Below are 22,183 nucleotides of genomic sequence, written 5' to 3' on the forward strand. Positions count from 1 at the left end.
TTACAGGACAGTACATACCAGTCTTTGGTATATACCAGTTGTAAAATTTGGTTTTGACACAACACCCCCCTCCCCCAACAAATTCGAGTCTATTGTTGGTAATTGATCCTATGACCTGTCACACCACAGGCAAGTGCTCTACCACTAAGCTACACCTCAACCCCTCCAAAAGTTTTAGTGTGGTATTCACCCCCACCCACCACGATATGGTATCCATGAACAATTCGTAATATCTGGTTTCAGGGTTGTTTTAAGGATCTGCAGGGCCTGTAGCACAAACAACACCTTGGGGAGGGGGGGGGGGGGGGGGGGATGACCTGGGGAAAATAACTGTACACATCACCGTAGCCGTAGGGCCTGTAGCACGTGCTACATGAGATACTAGGATAAACCGGCTCGTGCCTTGTTTTAAAGAAATGGTTTTGGCAATTTTACACATAAATACATAATATGTAATTAAAAACAATAAATGTGAAAATAAAATTGATTATTAAATACAATTTTACAGCTCCAGTTCAAGAGGCCTTGCCTACAACAGGAATTAGAAGTGGGGAGGGGGACACTGGCCCTCTAACTTTAAGATAATGCACCTCAGCTGCAAATCAAATTAATATACCCTGCAGTCCCCCCCCCCCCCCCCCCCCCCCCCGACACACACACAAATATATAAAGTAGTTGCCTTCCCCTACAAATATATATATTGTAGTTGTCTCCCCCTACACCTCTCAAGTTTGTCATCTTAGTTGGTCTGTTAATCAACCCCTTTTGATTTATTCAATAAAATATTACTTTTAAAATCCAATACAATTCTTTTCTTTTCTTCTTTTTCTTCGAAGTAGATGAAAGATCAGAATTTTTACTTGGACTAATAAATCAATGATTATCATGCAATACCACTTAATGCATACTATCTAACAAAAACCTAAACCACAAAACAAATGACTAGATGTGCAAATAAAACTAATTATATTAAGGGCAGTTCCAAAACTGATCACATAGGGGAGGTGTGGACACCTTAATGAGTATTCTAGGCATAAATGATTCACAATCTGCACCCCTTCTCACCCCTTCATACTGTACGTGATCAGTCCTGTTACAAGCCCACACTATACTAAGCAACACAAGAAACGCCAATTGCAAAACAATATTTAATAAAATGTTGTTTCAAGAAGACATTTTTAAAAATATGAGCACATTGATTTATTAATCATCGGCTATTGGATGTCAAACATTTGGTAATTCTGACATATAGTCCTAGAGTTTAAAGTTTGTTTTGTCTAACGATACCACTAGAGCACATTGATTCATCAAAAATTGGCTATTGGATGTCAAACATTTGGTAATTATGACAAATAATCTTAGGGAGGATAAGGTTTGTTTTATTTAACGACACCACTAGAGCACATTGATTCATTAAAAATTGGCTATTGGATGTCAAACATTTGGTAATTATGACAAATAATCTTAGGGAGGATAAGGTTTGTTTTATTTAACGACACCACTAGAGCACATTGATTCATTAAAAATCGGCTATTGGATGTCAAACATTTGGTAATTATGACAAATAATCTTAGGGAGGATAAGGTTTGTTTTATTTAACGACACCACTAGAGCACATTGATTTATTAATCACCAGCTATTGAATGTCAAACATTTGGTGATTCTGACATATAGTCCTAGAGGAAACTCGCTACATTTTTCCATTAGGAGCATGGATCTTTTGTATGCCGCATTCCAGACAGGATAGCACATACCACAGCCTTTGATATACAAGTCGTGGTGCACTGGCTGGAACAATGTACATGTATTAAAATAAGACAGAAGAAGATGGAAAAGTTGTGATTTTTATTTCAAGTTAATGGGCTTTTAAAAAATAGAGTTTCTGCTCTAATTCATATTACATCTAATAATTTACTCTATTAGGAATATGTACAGGGTGTTTGAATTGATGTACATTTCTTTTGTTGCTCAGTACATAAAAATAATAATACTTTAAAAAAATAAATTAAACTTCACAAAATGAATATTGCTAACACCATGTACTAGATACATGCAATAGCAACAATTACAAAACCTACAAACTTCTATATAATATTAATTATTCATTACATGTTAATTATTCATTACATTTTAATTATTCATTACATGTTCATTATTCATTATATGTTCATTACTCATTACATGTTCATTATTTATAACCGGCTATATACACTTTATTCTGCAATCACCGTTTTTATTAGCCAATTATGATGACCGATTAAAGCAACGTCATTACCATATATACTAGCAGATTACGACTTTTGAACTGACATTCGTGTGTTTGTTACATCCACAGATACGACAGAAAACCTTTTACTTAACATAACACATAGGTTGTCGTACAAAGTAACTGAAATAAACAGGAAGAGTAGGGGTTTTTTCCTCTCAATTCCTGATGACAGGATAAAAATAATATCCAGTTAAGGATTTGCAATTTCGGCTTTATCCTATTCATGCTGAATAAGATACATGTATTTCCTAGTGTTATCATCAAAGGATAAAGCACATTCTACATCCTTAAAGAGACATACACTAGTTTTTAAACACTAAGGCATATTTTTTATTATTGTAGCCGTTTTTGATAACTGAAATCATACTTTACTTAGATTTTATGGTTTAGATTATCAATTTCCGCACATTCGAAGTGTTTTTGGTTATCCTGGTGTTTTAATATCACAAAATGCATTTCTGATATTTTTAAAAACGCACGTAATGTTATGGAGTCAAGTGTTAGTCTATTTTCAGAAAGTATTTCACCATTTTAAAGTCACAGACTCATCTTTTACTCAATTGTACCTTTATCCAAATGTGTTACAGGTTTGTAGATTAACAAAACTTAGTGTTAATTTTCACGGGTTGAAACTAGGGTCTGTCCCTTTAAAATTCGGCTTTAAGATCTTGTACCGTATTATGTGTATCCCGTCTCTTTGGCAATAAAATGTATGTTATTATTATTATTATAATTAGTATTATTACATCATTAACCAGTTGTTCTTTATTTAAACACATCACTTTTTATCTCAAATATTAATTGTAGTGTGAAACAAAAAACTATTAAAAAAAACCCCAAAAGGTTGAAGGTTAGTTAATAAAGTGAACATCTACATGTATGGCTTTAGTTTGTAAACAAAATATAATTCCCCAAGCAGAGCACCAAATCCTCACTTAATATACTATTAAATTCCATGTATACACTGTACATATACAATCTTTTAGTGTTAATAAAAGTGACACAAGTAAAATACCTTTCATAGGTATACTTTTGAATGGGAAAGGAGTGGATGGATGAAAGGAATTTGCCTTAAACTTTGTGGGCCAAAGTTTACGAAGCCTGTTTTTCTTAAATGCAGGTGTTTAAGCATTGTACATGTAAATGTATGGAGTTAAATGCGTGTAAGATAAAAAAACAGGCTTTGTAAATTTCGCCCTGTATTTGTAGAATGGTAAAATACCAATATGAGCTGTAAATACAAAAATGTGATGCATATAATAGTATTTAAAAATAAAAAAATATAAAATTGTTATAATTAAAAAACCCCACTAAATACTATACTCGAACAAAGCGTGCTTCTTAAGAATTTAGATCAAAATACTATCTACATTGTGAAAATATCTTTATGGAAAAAACAAAAGCCCAATAAAACAAAACTGAAATCAGATATAAATATCCCTATTTCCCCGATATAAAATGACAAGAGTATTCTCCTTTGATATACCAGTTGTGAAGCACTGGTTGGGATGGGAAAAAACACAATCAGAGAATGGGTCTACCAAGGGGATTTGATCCTTTTACCCTATGCACCTGAGCTAGATCCCACTGCTTTGAAACTTGAAAGTAAATAAAATTAAATAAATGCAAGTTAAATAAAACAATGGGGACAGGGGTGGGGAAGGGGGGTGTAACACCAAATAAAAGTCACAATAACACTTAGTTTCTGTTAAAAATGATACCAAGATGTAAGTTTTAAGGATCTGTGTTTAATGCAAAGATTGGGTGGCTGTACATACAACTGCCTTTGATCTTAACAGATTAAAAAAATCATCTGTCTTTTTTCTTTCATACATACAATTGCCTTCCATCTTACACATTAACAAATGTATTTCATAATACATGTTAGAATGACAGTTACACACACTGGCAACTACATATACCGTCAAATCCACTTAATTGCATAGCCCTGGTGTGTGTCAAATTTATGCTAATAACCAGTATAACTGATTATCCGATAGAGCCCCATTTCCAGATTATAACCAACAGTAAACTTTACAAATGCCTTATGGACAATCTATCTTACTCTTAACTGCAGAACATTGTCTGAATGCCGATACATGTATGCATTTCATTTCTTTATACATGTATTTAAAAATAATAACAAATAAAATAACAATATAAATGTTGTAAGATCAAATATTTTTTAATTTTACATTGTTACAAATAATATGCAAATAACCGATTTATGCAATAAAGTGGATTCGACTGTATTCGATGTGTACAAGCAAATCACCTGGTACTGAATTGTTTAGTGTACAGTATTTCAGCATATATACTGAGCAACAAAAGAAAAACACCAGTAAATACAAATAGCATACATGAACACCACACCTAGATGTGAGAAAAATTGAGGGGAGTGATTAATTGCTCACTTAACGTGAGGCTTAACTTAGGATCACGAGGAGCCATTTAAGATATTACTCTATCGATACCATGTAAAGTTACCCTCCTTGACCTAATCTCAGGGGAGTGACAGGGAGTGAGAGTGATATCTCCCCTTAAACCGCGAGGTTCGATCATATGAATGCAATAGTGTACATGGTAATTGTATCATAACAATGAACTTAAAGTTGGTTTCGTTTAACGACACCACTAGAGCACACTGATGTCAAACATTTGGTAATTTTGACATATAGACTTAAGAGAGGAAACCCACTACATTTTTTCATTAGTAGCAAGGGATCTTTTATATGCATTATCCCACAGACAGGATAGCACATACCACGACATTTGATTTATATACCAGTTGTGGTGCACTGGCTGGAACGAGAAATAGCCAACTTAAAATTACATGATATCAGTGTTCTTCCTGTGTCTATTTGATATCACTTCCTAAAGCAACTATTTTATTTCTTAAAATGTGCACTCTGCATTTCTTTTGTCACATAGTATATTACATTCAGGAGACACACATGAACATTATTTGGTCATAAACTGATTAATCTATAATACTTAATAAATTAAATTCAGGAGATGCACATACATAGTATTATTTACAAATAAAAAGATATATGGTGTTTTAAACAAACTTTATCTGATTATTGAGCAATTTTGTCAAAAAGTATTGCAGTTGGTTGAATGGATAAAATTTCTGGACTTTATATTTGTTGTGAAAGGACAGGTTTAAAACTGCTGTTGGCAAAGTCAAAATTGCTCAGGCAAAAATATTTCAAAATTGCTGTAGGTGACAAATTCTTAGTTCAAGAGCAGCAGATGAAAATTAACCAGGAACAAGAAATTCCAAACACCTTCCAAGATCTTAAAATATAAACAGTTATTGTGAGCTTTTCATTAAAAAAAAGAAAAGAAAAGAAAAAAACAATTATGAATAATACTTAAATGACCGTTTCTGGGAAGCACTAAAATTCTGAATTCTACTACAATGGATGTGGTTAACATGTTGCATTTATTGATGACAAAAAAAGAAGAAAAAAGAGGAAAAATTTGGTTTTATCAGTGTTCGACAAATATTTGAAAAAGTCACTAGCTCTCACAGAGGTTTTGACTGGTGCCTTATGTATTACGGTAATACAGTTGACAATTTCCACTAGCCCAGACCAAAAATTAAACTAGCCGGGTTTAGTGGATTTGTCTAACCCTTGTTTTATCACTTAGCCATTCAGGGTATCTGACCTTGACAATAATTATGATTTACGACTGTATGTCTCAAATAAAATACAAAAGTTTTAATCTGCTCTACTTAGAATTTTTTTACTGTTACAATAAACAAATTGGGAGTCAATTGATCTAATTGTCTAACCACTGTTTTCTGTTGCCCCAGAGAGATGATCAAGTCAATTATTTTGTATATGGTTGGAATAACAGTCAAAACCTGTATTGAACAAATGGATAACTGAGAATTAAAAGATCAAAAACATGACTTAAAAATCCCAAAACGTGTGAATCAATTCATTTTCACTAATTCCCCATTTTCAAAACCCAACAACAAAATTTAAGTAACTTTATCATCTATTCCTGCATTGTTTAAAACTTAAAAATTAGTCTATACATTTATCAAAACCCCTAACTTTGACTAAGTGATTACATCACATAAAGGACGAGAATTCTCAATAGTCTAAAATAAATTAAAACATCTTTGTTAAGATTCTTCAACAACACTGAAGGAAGAAATTCTGAGAGAAATGTTTAAAACGTGTAACGTTCAATAAAACTAATACACCATCATTGAGATTCCATGTGGTTTTTTAAATTTTCATACTTAGTACAATTTGCTAACATACACGAAATAACAGTGAAGGAATCAACATTTATTTTTAAAAAAACCCCCAAAAACAAACCCAAAACAACCTTTATTTATCCTTCTTTGGTTTCAGTTTCTTCCTCGCTACCACTTCTTTCTTCCTCCTCCTCCTCACCCGTTTCTTCTTCCAAATCGTCTTTTTCAACAATTTCAAATTCACCATTCACTCCATTTTCACCATTCTCCTGAGCCCCAGCACTTCCTTCTAACTCTTCCTTTTCACCACTCTTTCCATCCTGTTCATCCTTCAAACCTTTGTCCCCTTTAGCACCATCCTCGATTTTGTCCTTCTTATCTGTTGAGATCTGTGCGTCTTTACGTAAATCATGTTTGTACAGGGGCTTGAACGAATCGAAAAATCCCACATCTTCGGTCAGGTTCGGTAACAACCAGAAGTGATGCTTTCCAAGTGTGAAAACCCAAATGATACAGAACAGAACAAGACGAACTGCAAACAAAATATTAATTTATCAGTATTGGAGGTAGAAGTGATATAATAATGGGGTTTTGTTATCCACATGGTTCAACATGACCGAGTTAATAAAACCCACACACATGTAATAACAAGTGTAATGACGTACATTTAGGAATCGAAATCTTAACATGAAATTGCTTCCCCCAGTCCTAGCTCAGACTTTGCATGTGAAATATGACGTCATTTCGTCATCTCCTTCTAGTTTTGGTTGAAACATTTCGAGATGGTCCTTGTTATTCATACAAAAATATAACAACAATAATAAAAACATTTATTACATCCGCGTGTAAGTGGTACTGATTTTACGAAACAGACACAAAAGATAAGATTCTGTTTACCAAAGTGTAATCTGAAGACCGACACTTACCAACAACAAAAGATAATACAAAGCCCACGTTACCACCGTGTTTCAGACAGTTTAATCCAGATTAATATGGTTGAGATTTCCCTGTCTCTAACAGTGATAAGATTCTGTTTATCCAAGTGCAATTTGAAGACTGACACTTACCAACAACAAGAGATAGTATGAAGCCCACGAATCCAGCAGCAGCCAAACTGATGTAGTAGACGCCAATACGAACCTCTTCCGGCCACAGAGGAAACAGGCAGAGTCCTATTGCACCAAACACTGCAAAAACAAACAAGGGTTAACAAGGGTGAGACACTGAAAATAGGAAAACACCTGGAATACAGGCAAAAACAAACAGAGTCCTATTGAGACCACAAAACAAGCAAGATTGCACCAAACAAAGAAAACAAACAACGGTTAACACGGATGAGACACTGGAAAATACAGTAAACCTCCTCTAATCCAGACACCCATGGTACCAAATAAAAAGTCTAGTTTTAAGAGGTATCCGGTTTACAGAGGTTTTACAGAGGTTCTCTTATATAATGATACTTAAAAAGGGACCATGAAAACATTCTCGTTTTAAAGGAATTCTGGGGCCTAATTCTTAGACTCTGCTAGACAACAAAGCATACTCTTTGCAAGTCTTTTAGCATTGCACTGCAAGATTGCAAAGTTGCGAGAGTTTAGTGAATTAGGCCCCTGGTTTACAGAGGGTCACGTTTTGGGAGGTTTCACACACAAAACAACCAATTACATGTACATTGTGCTCTGAAAATTTACGAGTTATGAGCTCAATCCTCGAAATTTGCGACGGAAATTCATCAGTGCCTCCGCAGAAAGCTGTTTCAAAATGTAACAGTGACAGCTTCTTTATCATTACTGGGTATTTACTTTGTTATTATCTGTATAAAACAGTGTCCTGGGCCCCGTTCCACAAAGCGATCTTAGTCCTAAGATCACTATAACTGCACAGCTAACATATGCACTTAAGGAAGGAAGAAAGGAAATGTTTTATTTAACGACGCACTCAACACATTCTATTTACGGTTATATGGCGTCAGACATATGGTTAAGGACCACAAAGATATTGAGGGAAGAAACCCGCTGTCGCCACTTCATGGGCTACTCTTTTCGATTAGCAGCAAGGTATCTTTTATATGCACCATCCCATAGACAGGATAGCACATACCATGGCCTTTGGTGTACCAGTCGTGGTGCACTGGCTGGAACGAGAAATAGCCCAATGGACCCACCGACGAGGATCGATCCCAAACCGACAGTGCATCAAGTGAGTGCTTTACCACTGGGCTACGTCTCGCCCCATGCACTTAAGGTGGTCTTAACGCTAAGATCGTTTTGTGGACAGGCAGCTATGATTATGATTATAATGTAGAATCATGCTTGGTCCAGCAGGGTTTGATTCAGCCCAGCATAATTTGTAGCTTGCCAGACCGAATAAACGGAAGGAAATTTAGCCAATTTCGACCCCTGCGTCATATTATCATTTTTATATTATTTACTATGCAAACTACAAGCACACTATTGGTTTAATAAACTTATTGTCTTACTAATATCAATGTCAATGGTCTTTATGAAACAAACAATGATCTTATTTTTTAGTTCACAAAGAAGTACAGAATTTGAAGGGAAGTAACTCTGCATTGGTCTTGGTTCTTCTTAATTATGGAATACTGGCCTCGGTGGCGCAGTGGTTAAGCCATCGGATGTAAGGCTGGTAGGTACAGGTTTCGCAGCCTGGTACCGGCTCCAACCCACAGCATGCTTGAACCTGAACTGGATATGAGCACGAAAATAAATTGAAATAAGAAAATGAAATGATTATGGAATATGTACTTGGATTAGTTGGTCACTTAATCTGTGCATATAAAAGATCACTTGCTGTTTTTCAGTAGGAGTAGCCTATGCATATTTGGTGGCTGCAGATTACCTAGTTTGACGGGAGTCGAAGTAACCATGTGTTAAATACTTGAGGCATGTCAAAATAACTACATGTATGTTAGACAGAAAATAGCTGCAGTTTAAAATGTGTTGACGTTGCATGATATAACTTGAAAAAAAAGGAGAACAATTTGAATAAAACTGATGTACAGTCTGTTGTTTGTCATAATGCACAAAGAAAGAAAAGAGAAACATTTTATTTAACAACAAACTCCACACATTTTATTAAGTTGTGTGACATTGTACATATGATAAATGATTACATAGATAACGAGAGAAAACCCACTACCACCATTCCATAAGCTACTCTTTTTTGATTACCAACAAGGTATCTTTTTATATGCTGCATCCCACAGACAAACAGTTGTGGGCTCTGTGGTCTAGTGGATAAGCTGCTGGACAATCAAGCTGACGACAGTGGTTCAAATCCCGTCAAAGCTGGCTCACACATTTATTCATCCTTGTCATCTATCACCCTATCAAAAACTTTCCAGTTTCTCCTACGATTTCAATCTGTTTCGACCCTTTCTGTGAGTTTCCTCCGAATCTGTCTTCTGAGCTGTCCACACCATCGCCTACCTATGTCAACTTCCTACACGGGTGCAGTGTATGTGTATTTCCTGCACTCACTTGGCATTCTCCACCTCTGCTGCTAATAAAGTTGGTCTGACCCATGACTCTAACTAATGACTGCAGGTAGTTGGGGTGTATAGTAGGTGGTTGCAAGAGCCTCTTAACAAGGCCAGAAGTAATTACTGAACACTCCCTGAAGAAGTCAGACTAAGCCCACAGCTAAAAGCTGATGGGGAATAGCAGGTGCGTGACATATATAACCACAAGAGACAAGCACATGTCGTGGTTGGAGAGACTAAGGACTGGGATGTAGAGGTGGACAGCGATAGAAGATGAAAGATAAGGAGGAGTTTCCAGTTGTGGTGCACTAGCTGGAAAGAGAAATGGGCCAATAGGACTCAGGGCTAGCTCTTCCATTCACCAATGGCGAATTTTAAGCACAACTGGCAAATTTAATTTTAATTTCGCAAAATAAATTTATATAATGATTGACAGTTTCTTTAAAATAACGGTAGGTTTCAGCAATTTTTTTAAGATAATTTGGCGAAACATTTTGTAGACCCAGAGCTAGCCCTGGACCTTAGACTAATCGCATTACCACTGGGCTACATCCCACCCCTGTGATAACGCAGATGAGTGAACATAGCCAAGGTTAACAGACATCACAAATTACCCATAAGCAAACCAATGAGAAACGTCTTCAGAGACTAATCGCATTACCACTGGGCTACATCCCACCCCTGTGATAACGCAGATGAGTGAACATAGCCACGGTTAACAGACATCACAAATTACCCATAAGCAAACCAATGAGAAACGTCTTCAGAGACTAATCGCATTACCACTGGGCTACATCCCACCCCTGTGATAACGCAGATGAGTGAACATAGCCAAGGTTAACAGACATCACAAATTACCCATAAGCAAACCAATGAGAAACGTCTTCAGAGACTAATCACGTTACCACTGGGCTACATCCCACCCCTGTGATAACGCAGATGAGTGAACATAGCCAAGGTTAACAGACATCACAAATTACCCATAAGCAAACCAATGAGAAACGTCTTCAGAGACTAATCACGTTACCACTGGGCTACATCCCACCCCTGTGATAACGCAGATGAGTGAACATAGCCAAGGTTAACAGACATCACAAATTACCCATAAGCAAACCAATGAGAAACGTCTTCAGAGACTAATCACGTTACCACTGGGCTACATCCCACCCCTGTGATAACGCAGATGAGTGAACATAGCCAAGGTTAACAGACATCACAAATTACCCATAAGCAATCCAATGAGAAACGTCTTCAGAGGCACGGGGTCGTAAATCCAGACGTAAATCTGAAACAAACAAAATTACATCATTAATAGTATGTTCCAAACATTGCAGAACATTTGAGCTATGAAAATAAAATTAAACTCGAAATACAGCCACAAAATTTCAAAATAGTTTAGTTGTTATTTTTTTAATTAGTTTGTTTTGTTTTATTAAAAGTAACATTTCCCTTAATTAGTAAATAAAGTATGGATCTTTAAAATTATTATTATTTATTTATTTTAATTGCTATTATTATTTTTGTAGCCATTACATATTCATTGCGATGCCGTGTTTGTGTTTTCCTTTAGCAAACCTGCTGTCTAATTATAGAACACATAGTAAACTTTATCGCATCTTTTTTCTGTTTTCTTGATTCTTTCTCTTTTTCAATAATATTTATTTGTGTTCATATTTAAATTGCAAAAATATATTAGTCGTAATGTGTATGTATTATGGAGAAAGCCTACTAAGTTGTATAACTTGTGCCTAATTCATCTGTTCTTTAAAAAGCAATAAAATATGTTTCAATCAAGTAACAAACATTCTGAGAGTACTGCTAAAGAAATATATAACACCCCCCCCCCCCCTTCACTGGGGCTCAACAAATGTTCATATCTTAAACGTTTATGAGCCATAACTCTGTCAAAAATAGGCCCATCCTCATGAAAGTCAAGCTTGATCTATAACTCTATATGGTAAAGCTACAGCAAAACAAATTTCAGCTCAATATCTCGAGTCATTGCGAAAAAAAGTCTGGAAAACAAATAATTGTATCTCCTAAGTTCAAGGGCCATAACTGTTATATATTGGTAAATTTCTATGAAAGTCAAATGTGTTCTGTAACTCTGTAAAAATATTTCAGCTGAATATCTTGAGGCACTGCAAAAAAATAAAATTGTATATATATATATATACATATATGCATGCATGTATATATATATATAAATAGAGGTTATTACCAGTGTTTTTCGGTATCGTCAATATCATATATTAGGAATAAAAATATGATATTGATGATACCGAAATACACAAGGGTAATAATATCTTTATCATATAAGCTCAAGCTTAATACAACACGTTTTTGTAAACTGTATACGCAACTTTAATTCCAGTCCGCCATTACTAGATATTCAAATGACGTAAGAATATGTGTATTTTTGAATGGAAATGACGTCAAACTTGAATGACGTCATTTTGGATGTCCTTACATCAAAATAAAGTTATGCCTAACGTTTTGAGTTTTCTGAACGCTGGACAGCTTTCGGTGTCAAATTGCCATTGAAATGTTTTTATTTGATGACTATGAATGCATACGTCAATCATGGAGTGTCACTCAAGTACGTTTGCTTAAATGTCAATAAACCTAGTGCCGAGACCTCGACTAATTTACATCTAATTTGCAAAGTTATCAAATTCTTAAAGTATGTGATCTGAAAAATATCACATACTTTGATTGCACTGAAAATGTAGGATATTATATGTTAAATATATATATATATGGGACAGATAGACAGACTGAAGGACAGAAACAAAAATTATAGTCCCATTACGGGACTAATAAACAGCTACGTTTATCAGTGACATCGACTGATGTTGACTTTTTCAGTAAATCACCATCTACTTTCTTTAACTGTCCACTTTGAACTCAACGAACTTCCTACCCAGTCCATAAGAACACTGAAAACCCTTGGATTGGAGAAAACTTGGGAGTGTTTTCTCTTTTATAGATACATCTCCTGTCCTCATAACTAGTGCATATTCCCTACGGTTAGTAGACTGGTCTGAACATCCCAACAGCCAATGGGATTGGCCTGAATTCTTCTACTGTGTACCCCTTCCTGTTCCGGTCACATAACTTCCTTTTTTTTTTTCCTGAGACCAGTCTACTAACCGTAGGGACTACACTAGTTATGACGACAGGTGATGTTGAAAAGAAATAAAACGTACCTCTTCACCATCAACAAAGCGTTGATCGTCGTGCATACTGAGCTTCAACCTCTTCCCTTTCTTCTTCTTCTCTTCGGACTACAAGAAAACAGATATTAGTATGACTAAAAACCTAGCGTACAGACTTTGGAACATTAGCTGTGGGATTTCCGAAATGTGACTTGACACCTAGAGTACAGTTAAAGTTAAAGGGACATTCCTGAGTTTGCTGCATTGTAAGATGTTTCCGACTAATAAAATATTTCTACGATTAAACTTACAGAGTAAATATATTTTCTTGTTTAGAATATCAATGTCTGTACATTCAATGTGTTTCTGGTCGTCTTAATATTTGTAAGGATCCCAAACTTTGTATGTATGAAAAAATAATATTTTAGTAAATGAAATGAAATTTAACCTAGTAAAAATATTAGAATGATCAAAAACACGATTAATATACAGCCACTAATATTTTATGCAGAAAAATATATTTGATATGTAATTACAATCATTAAAAAGGCCATGTTAGTTGTTAACACCGTAAAGTTGATGCAAACTCAGAATGTCCTTTAAAAAAAATTTGGCTTTGAAAATTGTGCAAGTGCCACCCATGTAATATGACTATATACTTTACTCGATAATATATGAATCACATTAGATACAAAAAACAAACATGACATATCCTCTAAACACATATGGTTTCACCTTTTCTTTCTTCTCTCCATCATCCTTCTTTTCCTCTTCTTCAACTTTCTCTCCATCTGTTTCCTTTTTAGACTTTTTATCTTTTTTGGTTTTCTTTTCCTAGGTGACAAGAAAATAATGTGTTACATTTATGTTAAAATCACACAACACTAAAAAGAGAATAGCAATGTTGTTTTACAAATGAAATAAATTCAGATTATACATGTAGTATGCTTTATATTATTTCCATGTTGTCTTACCAGAAGAGTTATCCTTCTACACACAATTGTACACAGTATCTAGATCTAATGCAAATAACTATTTTTCTTAGCTTGTACTAGAAGCTAATGGGGGAAATTTAGCATGTTTCGTCCAAGAATTTGTGTCAGAATGATAAAATGTTCGACATCTAATAGCCAATTATTAATTAATTAATGTGCTCTAGTGGTGTCATTAAAGAAAACTAAATTTTAACTTCAACTGTGCTGGTGTAAATGTGCTGGTATAAATGTGCTGGTGTAACTGTGCTGGTGTAAATGTGCTAGTATAAATGAACTGTTTGTGGTGGTCTAAGCAACTTTACAGGAATTAAATCTTTCGGGGAAAGTGGAGTGAAATTTTCCGTCACGATTTCTGGATCTAGACAGACAGACAGAAAGAAAGAACCCACACTTCTCTGGCAAGTAAAACAAGTTTAGGTGCATGTGCCAAAGGGAGGTCGAAACCCTCCCTGCTGAAGCAATGTTTTTTTCAATACAATTCCTGGAAAACATGTCTCCTGAACCTATACATTTTGCTTGCCAGTCTAGACCCCCCCCCCCCCCCCCCCCCTGCCAAAATTCCTGTACACATGCCTAAATGTTCATATTTCATACCTTCACATCTTCATTGTTACTCTCCTCTTCCTTCTCTCCTTCCTTCAGTTTCTTCTTTTTCTTACTCTTATCTCGGTCTTTCTTTCTTTCCACTTTCTCTGCTCTGTGGAACAACCCTTTCTGTAACAGTCTGCAATCATTAAAATATTACACGACTTAACAACTTTTTTGAAAGCTCATATTCATGGTGCTTTTCTGAAACCTAGATGTACATTATATTGTGAACACTCTTTAACCCTGCAATAGTCACCCTACGGCCTGAAAGGCAAGCCTGGTATTTCAGCCTATTAAGCACAGCTCCTAAAATGAGCCCATGAAAAACAAAAGCTTCTGCCTTTTACTGGAAGACCGTTATATTTTGACACTGACAGTAATGTCAAAACACTAAAAATCCCACTCCAAAACAACAAAATGCTGATGGTACAGACGAAACCATGCACCTGACTGAAGAGGGATGAGATGTAGCCCAGTGGTAAAGCGCTCACTTGATGCACAGTCGGTTTGGGATCGATCTCTTTCGGTGTAGCCCATTGGGCTATTTCTTGATCCAGCCAGTGCTCCACGACTGGTACATCAAATGCTGTGGTATGTGCTATCCTGTCTGTGGGATGGTGCATATAAAAGATCCCTTGCTGCTAATCGAAAAGAGTAGCCCATGAATTGGCGACAGCGGGTTTCCTCTCTCATTATTTGTGTGGTCTATAACCATATGTTTGATACCATATAACTGTAAATAAAATGTGTTGAGTGTGTCCTTCCTTCTGTTTTGGTATCAGTCTTTGACAGAACAAGTGAGTGATCATTCTTGCTCCTCTCCATTCTCACCTGGAAGGTTTCCGGTAAGCAGAAAATTAATTTAAAAACAAATTCCACTTGAAACTTTTCATCACAGCTCGCACGGCACCATTTCGAAAAAATAATCTCCATGGGATGGTGCAAATAAAAGATTCCTGGCTGCTAATTGAAAAGAGTAGCCTATGAAGTGGTGACAGCTGGTTTCCTCTCTATATATGTGTGGTCCTTAACCATATGTCTGACGTCATATTTACCGTAAATAAAATGTGTTGAGTGCATCGTTAAATAAAATATTTCCTTCCTGACATTTCACCCCAATTTACCATGTGGCGAAGAGTTAATATTCATACTTCGAGATGACCTCTAACTCACCTGTTGCAGTACGTAACACACGATGCACGAGTTGTGAACAAAGCATCCTTCTTCATCTTGGCGGAAGACCACTTGGATTCGAGCAGTGTGTCGACAGCTTTGCTTGCTAGAAATGAAAATCATAATGTATCAGGTGCATGTGCTCTGAATTTACAAGTCTACCAAATCACTTTGTCTTCAGATTTAGGCAGCATGATAATCATACATATTATAGCCTTCATTTAAAATTATTTTAGAATACATACTTTAGTGATTTCCCTAGAAATTAGACATGGCATGGTAGACCAAACACCTTTGGGGCATTTTGACCATTTTCGGGGCACTTGTTTTTCATTAAAAATACACAAACATTAATTGAAATAAACATAAATGTAATTTATGTGCTTGCTTTAATAAATGAATGGTAAAAGATATAAAAGGCATATTTTATTAATTAATAATACTTTTTCAGGTGTTTTATAAAGTCAATTTTAGAATTAATTACTGAAAAAGGCTTGTTTAATCTCAGGGCAGCATGGTGCTGATATTTTAGCCAATACGTACCAAAGAAGCACTTAACTTCCATGCCGACCAGCTTGCCGTCACGAACAGGACAGTTGAAGCGGAGGAACTTTGCAACTGCATATTCTTCTTTGGTTGGCTTGTCAGGCTCCACCTTAAATAAACAAAACAAAAGGTATAGGTGTTAGACAATGAAGAAATCTACTTTCAGTTTCATTATCAGATAAATATTAATTTTAAAGCCGCTGACCCTATTTTCCAGTCCGACACACAAATACTAAAAACATGTGGCTGTTTGCACAGCTATTTCGTAATTTAACCCGAAGTTGAGACACTGATGGTACTACATATAAATTCTGGTCCATTCTAAATATTTTAACGACTTTACTACTACTAATATAAATTTTTCAACTAATTGTTTGAATATCATAATTTAAAATTATGTGAAACTACATGGATTGGAATGTTTAACTTTTGCACAAAACCTAACAAATCAGACGATTTGGAGATTGAGGATTTGAATCCTAGTCCTTTTGTACCATATTCCTTTCATACCATTGTGAAAAGTTATTTTTACCATGGTCATTTCGTACCACTGTAAAAAGTTATTATGTACCATAGTCAATGACCAGGTAATAGATGGGTGCCATGCATTTTTAAAAACCTTTTATTAGCAAATAGGTCTAACTACAAGGCTTGAAATGGTGCATAAAACACTCACATTTTCTAGTAACTATAGTTTACAGGTGACTATTTGTCAAAAAGTAGTAGCCAATTGGCGAGCTAGTACAAAATATTATAATCAAAAACAAAATTTGGATTTATTTTTTGTCTTTCTGAAGTGGTCGAATACTGGGGATGTTGCAATACATTTATTTTATAAAATTATATATTCTAGGTAAAACTGTGGCGAGTGGATGAAGAGATTTGGTGAATTAATATATGTCATTTATAAGCCAGCAACAAGTGAAATAAAACTTGTGCATTAAGCCCTAAGCTATGTTTTTAAAAAATGAGTGTGAGAAGGATTCAACATTTGATGTTAAAATAAATAACCTTTTTTGAAGAATTCTGTAAAGTTCTGTGAAAAATAACAAAACAACATAAACTGAATCAAGGAAACTATAAAAATTACTGTTTAAAATTTTAACTTTTTTTGTGTTAACATAAAAAAAAAAAAAACCCAATACACCAGGGCCCCGGTTCCACGACGCGATCTTAGCACTACTATCGCCATAAATACCTACCATCGCGACCTTAATTTGTGTCTACGATTGTCAGCCCGTTACACGGGGCGGGGGGCAAGTCTCGTATCATATGAAATGATCCTCAGTGGCAATATACATATGTTCATTTAAACCTTTGCTCACTTTACAAGGTATATTTACACGTCAACGTTTATTCGTCAACTATAAAAATAAGAAGTGGCATACCATGACAAAAATAAGATACAGAGTACGAAACCACTATGGTACGAAATGACCAAACATTATGGTACGGGATGGTAAAAAGTAGGTACGAAATAACCAAAACACTATGGTAAAAAACGGCCATAAACTACGGTACGAAATGACTTTGGTACGAAATGACTAGTAACCGAACAATTCATATGGGCTTCTAGAATGTTTATGAAATCCACTAGCCATGGGATCAGTGGTTTTTTAAATTTACTAACCATGATTAAAAATTCACTAGCCCAAATTTAAGTTTATATGCAATTTTACTAAATAATATTAATAATTGGATATGTCACACTAAGAGGTAAATAGAACTTAACAACACTAACACTTGGGTTGAGGGCAAGGATATTCATAAATTTATAAAATAGTCTTAACTGCAACATCGGACAAAATATTTTCACTAGCCGTCAGCAATGCTAGCTCTGCCACTCACGTAATTCGCCAATTGTGAATTTTTAGAACAAATGGCAAATTTTATTTTAATTTGGCGGTTTAAAAAAAAAAAAAAAAATCATATTTTGTTGGAAAATAGCTATAGGTTTTGCATTTTTGAGATAATTTGGCGAAATGTTCTGATCACCCAGAGCAGCCCTGCGTCGAGCATGGCAATAGTAGATACTTAGTAGCCCAACACTGAATATCACTAGCCATGAGAGTGGGGCTATCATAACCTAGAAGCCCTGATTTACCCTGCAATTACTATCAGTGGTTCGAAAATCGATGGTGAGCAAGAAACAGATCCTAAAATTACGTAGGAGAGCAATTGTTCCCAGTGTAACAATCCACAGTAATTTTGAATAAATATATTAATATCGGCGTGTGATGAGGCGAGTATTTTTTCGCCCACGTGGAAACAGTTTTGCATAAGTATATGCGAGCGGAAGCAATTGCTCGCATCAAACCATATGGACTGCACTATATTATTATATTGGCAAGATATGAAGCAAGATAAATTTTGTTGGTTTAAACAATATTTATTACACAAAAGAAATGAATTGGCAAACAGGCCACTGGCCTATATTAATGCCTATGTAAGTATGTTATGTAATGGTACAAAATGAGTTTTAATAGAGACCGCACCGGAAGACTGGTAGCGCCACTCACAAACGTTACACCATTGCCGAATGCAAGGTTTGAAAAGCACATGTTAGTTAACGTCTATAAAACATTTATTGTTTAATATTGGAAGAATACCAGTACTTGTAACAGGTATAAAATACATTGATAAAACTTTATAACAAATATAGAACTCGTGTTACTTGCCACTTTACGTTTTATTCAGTGTCAAAGTAGCGATATCGCATTTAATTATTGCAAAATAGTGTTGTTGACATTATTGCAAGTATTTATTTTTGTGAGGTAATTAAATTTAATTTATTACTCTTGCAGTACATGACAAAATTTAGATGTTTTGGTTTATTGTATAACTGTGATCGCCCGTTAACAACATTTTCCTGTTTGTCTGTTTACTACAATCCAAGATGGCAGATATTTGTTTACATTTTCAATGATTTGTTATTATGAATACATTTATTGTGGCCCTGACACATCTGTTGTTAGGGAATCACATAAAAATAATCCCTATAACCACATCTTTATAATTAACGGATGTAGGACAAAATGTCACTGGAAAAAATGTCAAGTCAAAATATCAACTATTAATATTAGTAGGCCCTATTATTACTATTAAAGTGGAAGGAAGGAAATGTTTTATTTAATGACACACTCAAAACATTTTATTTACGGTTATATGGCATCAGACATATGGTTAAGAACCACACAGATATTGTGAGAGGAAACCCGCTGTCGCCACTTCATGGGCTACTCTTTTTTTGATTAGCATCAAGGGATCTTTTATATGCACCATCCCACTGACAAGATAGTACACACCACAGCCTTTGTTACACCAGTTGTGGAGCATTGACTGTAATCAATTAAAGTGGTACCCAGGTAAAAATGTCAACTTTGACATTATACTTAATGTGTCAAAAAAACCTTTAAAATCCTAACCATGTGTTCTACGACTTTTCGTTTCACCAATTAAACCACCGTTTGCACACCTTTGACAATGACAGCACTAAATGTGTATATAATTGTCTCAATAACACAGCATGGGTGATGTAAAAAAAATTAATGCCACTAACTTATTTTTAAAAAATCAAAAACCATACAAACAATGAAGCATTCTCTCTAATTATTACAAATTTTGTAATTATGAAGAAACTCGATTTCCCAAAACCTAACACATACATCTGTTACCTCTCTTGCTCTGTCCTTTTCCTCTCTTCCCCTCTTTCACTGTCTCTCTATCTCTCATATAACACACACACAAGTTGACATTTAGACAGAGATACAACATTAATGGTACACATTTTGTCTTCTTACATATTGACCTGTATATCACTTTTTCCATGGCCGCTGATGCTCTTTACTCTGTACAATTGAATGCTGTGATAATGTGTGTAACGAATGAGGAGTTATATGTAGCACATGACGATGATGGTAATGTTCATTTGTAATGCACAAATGAGTTTTATTACATTCAAAAGTAACATTCCACATGTATGATATATGTTTGCAACAAAAATGGCCGTTTTCTTATGTTGAACCCTTTTTGGGGGTGGCTGGGTACTATAATGACCAATTAGTCGATTATACTGATTATATTAATGGTACTGAAGGTATTTTATTTGAAAATAATGAATACATTCCTACAATTTTGAGTGTGCCAAACTTTTTGGAGTTTTTTTTTTTTTTTGCAAAACGGAGTTACCTACCCTGATTACAAATGTTTTATTTTGGAGGTCAGGGCTAATTGAATTTTTTTTATTCTTTCAAAGGTATTTCTTCAGTATAGCAAAAAATCAATATCATTCTTGTCATATTTGAAAAGTGTCCGCGGTCCCTAGTTTTAATGATGGTACGGAAGTTTAGCAATGGTACGAAATGACCAAATTAGGTGTGAAATAACTATGGTATGAAATGACTAGAAACTGATGATTTTTATTTTTAATCAGTGATACTAAAAACCATTAAATCATAAATGTAGTCTTTATTGGGGGTTTTCCCATAGCGATAAAAAATATTAAAGCTCTCACCCAAAACTGCATTAACAGTGTTGTTAGCTGAAGGTGAAATGATCGTTAAACAGTCCTCCAAAAAGTTAAACTTAAAGCTGCCAGACTGAGATTTAAATATTTGGATATTCAGTCTGCAAATGTGAAATTGGACAGGTTGTTGTCACTATTTGACGCAACAGGACAGAGGCATAACTGTGAAATATATTTTCTTCTGAAATACTATGTTAAAATATTTATGTGCATACTAAAATTATTATGCATAACGCCAGTTTCACAATGTTTACCTCATCAACCTTCTTTCGAGATTTCTTTCTTTCGGCCATTACGTGGCTTTATAAACTGATAATTTAAGTCTGATGCGCTCTTTTAGTGTAGTGAACGTGACATTAACAATTATGAACACAATACCAGTCGAAGTGTCAAATACATTGTTGTTGTGATTGTTAGTTCGAATATGTCCAGTGTGATCCACCTGCCTTTAACTCCATTTTCCAAAGCCAGATTTAAATTTATCTGGATATACGATAAGATAAACTTTATAACATGTATACATTCCACATTGTTAACTAAACGTAAAGAGATTTACTAGTATAATATTAAAATACAAAATACAAGCATTTAGAAATTAACTATATAGATCGATATTATATTATATAGTTTGTAGCTTACATGGTGGGTAGAAAACAATGCTATGCAGTTAAGAGTCCTATTAGTGTTCAAGCTGACTAGACCCAGGTCTACGGCGTCAAATTTTATGGGGTGGCAAAATCTAATTTATTAATTTTTTTGCATGCTGCACAAAATCCACTTTTCCACTTTAGAAGTAGACTTAAAGGGACATTCCTGAGTTTGGTGCAATTTTAAAGATGTTATCGACTATAACAGAGACTTTTTAGCGATTATAATTACATATCAAATAAAAAAATTCTGCATAAGATATTAGTTGTCTGTATATTAAACGTGTTTCTGATCGTTGTAATATTTGTACTAGGTTAAATTTCATTTTATTTCCTAAAATAATTTTTTTTCGTACGAACCAAATTATTTGAAAACAAAATCCAATTTGGGCTTCTTACGAATATTAAGACGACCAGAAACACACTGAATATACAGACACTGATATTCTAAAAAAGAAAATATATTTAATATGTAAGTTTAATCGTAGAAATATTTTAGTAGTCGGAAACATTTTACAATGCAGCGAATTCAGGAATGTCCCTTTAACAGTGGAATATAAA

General features: G+C 34.8%; 1 protein-coding gene across 1 annotated transcript; it reads right to left on the reverse strand.

Annotated features, from left to right (window-relative positions):
* Nucleotides 1–2,797: 2,797 nt before the first annotated feature.
* On the reverse strand, nt 2,798–21,362 carry LOC121390087 (translocation protein SEC62-like). Its single transcript, XM_041521801.1, has 9 exons — nt 21,230–21,362; nt 16,448–16,559; nt 15,905–16,010; nt 14,738–14,867; nt 13,884–13,982; nt 13,200–13,277; nt 11,215–11,275; nt 7,556–7,675; nt 2,798–7,020 (listed from the first exon to the last, which is right to left on the reverse strand). The coding sequence occupies exons 1-9, from the start codon at nt 21,266–21,268 to the stop codon at nt 6,626–6,628; spliced, it is 1,140 nt and encodes a 379-aa protein (XP_041377735.1). The 5' UTR covers nt 21,269–21,362; the 3' UTR covers nt 2,798–6,625.
* Nucleotides 21,363–22,183: the final 821 nt, after the last annotated feature.

This window comes from Gigantopelta aegis, chromosome 15 (genome assembly GCF_016097555.1).
Source record: "Gigantopelta aegis isolate Gae_Host chromosome 15, Gae_host_genome, whole genome shotgun sequence".
NCBI classification, from domain to species: Eukaryota; Metazoa; Mollusca; class Gastropoda; order Neomphalida; family Peltospiridae; genus Gigantopelta; species Gigantopelta aegis.

Excerpts from the sequence above, each read along its gene's own strand:
- LOC121390087 (XM_041521801.1), bottom strand. The coding sequence starts at position 21,268 with ATGGCCGAAAGAAAGAAATCTCGAAAGAAGGTTGATGAG. Across the intron at positions 13,983-14,737 it reads GTAACAATGAAGATGTGAAG|GAAAAGAAAACCAAAAAAGA; the intron begins GTATGAAATATG and ends CTTGTCACCTAG. Across the intron at positions 7,676-11,214 it reads TCTCATTGGATTGCTTATGG|TGTTTGGTGCAATAGGACTC; the intron begins GTAATTTGTGAT and ends TTGTTTTTGCAG.